Below are 5,673 nucleotides of genomic sequence, written 5' to 3'. Positions count from 1 at the left end.
AATGTATACAATTGTGAGATATTGAGATGCAGGACTATGTTGGTCACGATACCAACCTGGACATCCATACATGGTGTTAATCATCAAGAGATCATTGGCTGTAAGATATTTTCTTTGGCCAATCTTGTCCTGATACTTTGGATCCCTGGTCTTTATTGTAGTCAGGTAATGACTTCGGTTATAGTTTAGCTTGGCAAAGTAGTCTTTCCCGTAGTGCATAATGCTCATGTAGTCATATTTGACCTTCAGTACGTCCTGGGTGCCGTGGTAATACTTCTTGAATTGGTCTGATCTACCTGCGGAGGCATAATCAAACACCATAATCGCTTGTATCATCAATAAGGGGAAAATCTTGTCGCTGTTGCTGTGGTACTGTTTATTGTTTGTTTGCTAGTTGTTTGGTTGGCTAGTTACTTGCATTACTGGTTAGGTGGTCGGTTCGCAACATGTTTTCAATTCAATACCTACCTGGTAGAATATTATCCCAAAGTATCTGTACGTATCTGTCTCTGTCGGGTCGAGACTGAGTATGCCATAAGCCAAGGGTGTGTCCCACTTCATGAACGACACTGCCAGGTGGACAATGATCTCCCAACTTGATTGGTTGATAACTACCAATTCGACCAATTGAAGAAGCGCATCTGCACAAATAGCACAATTAGTGGAGATATATTTTCTTCCCATACATCGTCACTTTTTGCTCCTAATAGTTCAAAGGGAAAATTTCCTTGAGTACCTTTACGTTTGCAAATCTACAGCTAGGTTTCCTTTGAACCTAACTAGCTCTTTAAAATGCTTTGTTTACCTGCGGCTTCGAGGATCCTTCTCCCTGTACAACTCCACCCAGTCCCTGTGGCCCGCTTTCTTTGGTACGAACTTGATGCAGGTCTGTTCGAGCCAGTGACGTATACCATGGTGAAATCTATCGGCCAAAGCATGTCCAACTGTTCACCAGTTAATAAAAATTGTAAGGATTAAGTTATCATATGACGTCAATCTGGGATAGAGCACTAAATAAGTTGACATTTACTGGCCTCATTGAAAGGTCGAGGTCCAAACTACCAAGAGACCTCAAACTTTATTAAAGTATAATAATATTTATGTGCACTGAATAGGCTCACAGGATTTGTAAAGATCTTCATTGTGCATATAAATGATTGAAAATGTTAAAGCCTGGACTGAGCATAAGTCGAGAAATGAATGCAATTCGCGTTTCATGGAAAACAATGCTGCTATTTTATGAATTGGTATTCGCACCTCAGCTAGTATATAATTTTCTACCGTTCTGTTCTCACCGAGGTCAGATGGAATGTAATAGGGTACAGTTCTTTCTGGCCAGAGAAAACTCGCTTTCTCCCACACGTCTGCAGCGGCGACGTCTTGGTGGAAAGGACTTGTCATGGCTCTCTGCAATTTGGTTAGAAGGATGTCACCCTCGAAGTCCTCCGCTGAAGCAATTTTCCCTGTTAAAGACAGAATTACGCACAAACAAATAAATAAATAAACAGAGCCAAGCAAGTCTTAGAGTATTTTTCCCCCTAAAAAGAATTTTATGGCAAATATAATCATTTTCTCAATGAAAGCAACTGGTTATTTCCTGGTCTTCCGCTGCTCTTTTTTAAGGTAAAATCAATGAGACTAGCATTTACTTTGAAAAATATGTAATTTATATCTCTTATTGGATCCTAAGGATTCCTTATTATTCTTAACTGAACATTTTAGAATTTCCAAGCAGGCTCGACGCTACAGAATCAGTGTATTTTACTTCTATTGTAATTATTTACTCATATGTTTATTTATTTTTGAAGTAGCTATTGTTGTTGCTGTTGTTTTGTTTCGTATTGTTCCCATACACCTCTTATTTTGTAGACGTTGATAGCTTCGTGGCCCCCTTCTCCTTCAAAACATTCAAACGACTCTCCATGCTCTTTGAAACTCTCTTGAAGCTTAGGACCCGCTAGGCACTCGCCGCCATTACGTATTGCAAAGTAACTGTATTCTTTGTCTTGCGCAACTTCGGCACACTTTGTGACGGAATCAACTCTGGAGAAAGAAGAGTGAAAAAACTAGGTGATCAATTAATCAACTTTTGCCAACGATTAGCTTTTCCAAAAGACTCTTGACACTTTTGTCTTAAGGTCTTATCCTTGATATTTGCAGACTGAAAAAAATGCTGTTAGTAATGTGAATGACATTTCAATGAACTCTTTTATTTTCATACATGATGTCTGTTAGAAATTTGTACCCCATTATTGGTTGACAGGCTATTTGCGATGACATCCATTTACAATATTTTTAAACGTTTAACCTAGAGACAGTGTTACTGGCAGTTATGAATAAAAAGAACCAAGTTGCAATTATAGCATTTTGTAAAGGACATGATTGGTCACTTCTCGATTGACATTTTTGAAATGCAAGTGTGGATATCGGCAAGAGATCTCTTGCTAACATGCTTCGTTCTCTCGATATCACAGGTAAATGTATCAGTAAGGTAAATGCGTGTAGGCGTGGAAATTATTATTTCAAGAAAGTTTTTATTTTTATATAATTATTGGGAAGGGTGGAATGTTTCTTTAACGTCAGTAACGAAGCACAAAGAAGCAAAAACACTCTAACTATGGAGACACCTGATAGAAGGATTCAAAAAAGTAGGTTAGGGTTTATCACCTGTCCCAGTATAGTCCTTCTAATCCGCTATGATGACCCTCTAGACTTATCACTTTTGACGTATCATTTTCTGGAAGACTCCAACAGCCCAAGCTATCGTAACCTTAAGATAAAAACATTTTCTCAGAGATTAACGAACTGTGAAATAAGACCTTGACAGGCCAGGCTACAAGGCAAATAACGGTTTAATGGACTTAATGAAAATCCTTAAGCCGCTTTAAGAAATAAAACTCTTGAAGTTTTCCAAAGATCTTCTTGTATGTCTCTCAAAAACTGAACAAGTTTAAACTAGCTTGTCCACGAAAACACAAGGCTCGAAACAACAAAGGTGTTTACGGCCAAGCAGTCGACAACAGAGACATCATTAAGGGGTATTTCATCTTACCAAGTTTGTTACCAGCGTCACCAACTGCCACCAGAACAAGCTGAAACAGCAACACGCTCACAACTAAAATCATTTCGATCTATTGCCCAGGAAAATTGAGTATCCTTTGAAAAGATCGCGTTCGATAAACAAACTCTTAGCTGTGCATCTTACGACTGTCACTTTCAAAATTCGTCAGTTATGAATTAATTACGCTTTGTTTTCATAGGATGAAGGGTAACCAACGCTTTAAGATGACCTGTAAAGTCACTGCTTTGGTACCTGCACCGCTAATTTGCATAGATCGAAGGTCGTGGTACACAGGACCTCGGCTATGTATGGCCTGCTCCTTTTTGCTATCGCTGAAAAGTTTTAGGATTCATGATGTTTGTCGCAAGTTTCTGACGATTAATATAGACGATGGATTTCTACTTCTTCAGATACGATCTTTTTTATTTTGTTTTAGATCTTAAAGTAGTGCAATAACTTTTTTGCGTTGAAGAAGAGAAAGGGCAAGTTTGATTCCTCAACGCCACAAAAAATTTAATTAAAAAACGCGTCTTGATTTATATCCAAAGTGATGTAATTGCTCAGATGGTTTCATATAATTTTCAATTTTCCATCCATTTCTTTCGTTTCTCTTCTATTTGGAAGGTCTTATGTGTCGTTTCTTCCTTTTTTACAATATTAATTTAGATATGAGGTGAATTATCCTCATGAAGCAATCCATTGCCTCATACATATACTTAATCTTAGGTGAAAAGTAGTCGATTAGGTACAGCACCCATATCTCTATTCTATATAAACCGTTCACGTTCTGTTATAAGATGGCTTACATTCCAGGCTTAAGAAAATATATCAAATCCCATCAATATGCAAGCTTTCGCAGCTTTAATCACCAAAATAAGTCTATTACTGAAGAAATTGGACAACTTTCAGAAAAAGCAAACCCTTTAAAGTTTATATATTTTGTAGCAGCTCAAATCTTCATGGGTACCATTCGTTTTGTCGTTACAGTGACATAGCAACCCGTTGATACGTATCAGTGAATTTCTTGCATTGACCTTCCTGCCCTGTCAGATAATAGATATATGGCATTTTTGAAATTGATATGCGTTTTCGTTCTCAACAACACCTTCAGTGTAAGCGTCTTGCTCCCAAAAAAGAAATCTTGCAGATGAAAATATGATATGGCTATGAATGGAAAGATGGAAGGAGCGTCAGGATATTTAAAGAAAAGTGCGTAAAACAACAGCGTGATGCACATAATTTACATAAATCTCTTAAGATCAAGTTAATTTGCCTGGGTTCATAAAATTATATTTAATTTGTTTTCTTGTTCTCGCTAAGTATCTGACTGTAAGATGAAAACTGCCAACACTGCTTAACAACAGAGGTGTCGTTGTGTTAATTCCTTGTAGTAATAAAATACTTAACATTTCCTAAGCTGTTCGGCAGGGTTTTACCTGAGCAATAAACGATAAGGACATATTCTTTTGCCCTTTACCGAGTTTCTACAATAACGAATTCTAAAAGACTTAAGTGTCCCTGTCTGGGAAAGTGTTCCAGGGGCCAGAAGTGGTGGACAACCAATTCGAATGAAACTTGGCACAAAAGTTGAGTGATAATATATTTCAAAAGCCACTTTGGCTCACTTCTCTTATTGTTTGTTCTGGAGTTTCAGGGGGAGTCCCATTTGTGGCTTGTGGAGCACAAAAACTTCATCCTTCTACTTGGCATTTTGAAAGTGTCATAAAACTCCATTGGTAAATTGTGCTGCCCAACGAGTTTGACCATGGACTCTACTATAGTGGAGCTTTTACTTCCTAAATATAACTTTGTTCTCAAGTGATTAGACGGAGAGGGGCCTGACGAAAACGTTAGGTCATATTTGAGGCCAAAATCATTACCCAAAATTGCCATTTTTCAAAAAACCATAACACTCCCCTGCCTTCTTGAATAACTTTCATACCAAATCCAGTATCTACTTTAGTGACCCATTTATCAAAATCAGTTGAGAAAAATTTGGCTTATTGAGGTTTGTTAGGTTTCGAAAAACTCGCACAATGACGGTGGTTGACTGAGTTTGCTTTTGCAACACCTTAGCTGATCTTCCCTTCGCAGAGAATTCGCGAAAGTTGAAATCTTCATGCATAAGAGAATTGGAAAACAACCAAACTATTTCTGAAACATGCGTACTAAACTCTCTTCATAGGAAAACAAATTAAGGAAATTGTTTTTTGGACGGGAAGTTGAGAGGACCGCTCCTAGCGAGAGTGGTACTTGAAAAGCCATCTGCTACAGTAAAGTTACCGTGCACCTTCAGGGGTGTCTCGCGTGCAAGCTATGTAGCGCGTCCGGTTTAAACTGTAGATATCCAAACCCCATATCAAATTAAAGCTTATAGGACTGGCTATAAGACTATACCAAAAATTTTGAAAAAAAATTAATTGTCGAATTTTTCACGACTTCTAAATGCGAGCGCCTGAATCACCTTTAAGAGCTACAAGTCAAAGGGGATTTGTTCGATTGCTCTCAAATTTTGACAGTAGCTAGTTTTACATATAAACAACAAAAACGTGTCTCCGAATTTTTTACTTCTAAATAATTTTTTTCAAGAGCGATTTTTGTACGATCACTCC

The 5,673-nt window shown here is 37.8% G+C and overlaps 1 protein-coding gene across 1 annotated transcript in view; it reads right to left on the bottom strand.

The window, feature by feature from the left end:
- Nucleotides 1-3,237, bottom strand: part of LOC111338813 (uncharacterized) — a 9,200-nt gene extending 5,963 nt beyond the window's left edge. The window contains exons 1-7 of the mRNA XM_088733675.1: nt 3,053-3,237; nt 2,668-2,770; nt 1,856-2,043; nt 1,296-1,463; nt 806-944; nt 469-641; nt 57-296 (exon numbers count right to left, since the gene is read on the bottom strand). Of these exons, the coding sequence (XP_088589801.1) occupies nt 57-296; nt 469-641; nt 806-944; nt 1,296-1,463; nt 1,856-2,043; nt 2,668-2,770; nt 3,053-3,125 (1,084 nt within the window). The 5' untranslated portion in view covers nt 3,126-3,237. The remainder of the gene's footprint in view (nt 1-56; nt 297-468; nt 642-805; nt 945-1,295; nt 1,464-1,855; nt 2,044-2,667; nt 2,771-3,052) is intronic.
- Between the last annotated feature and the right edge of the window lie 2,436 nt (nt 3,238-5,673).

Source organism: Stylophora pistillata, chromosome 9 (genome assembly GCF_964205215.1).
Source record: "Stylophora pistillata chromosome 9, jaStyPist1.2, whole genome shotgun sequence".
Classification (NCBI taxonomy): Eukaryota; Metazoa; Cnidaria; class Anthozoa; order Scleractinia; family Pocilloporidae; genus Stylophora; species Stylophora pistillata.
The sequence above is the reverse complement of the archived record's forward strand: the minus strand, read 5'-3'. Positions and strand labels throughout refer to the sequence as shown.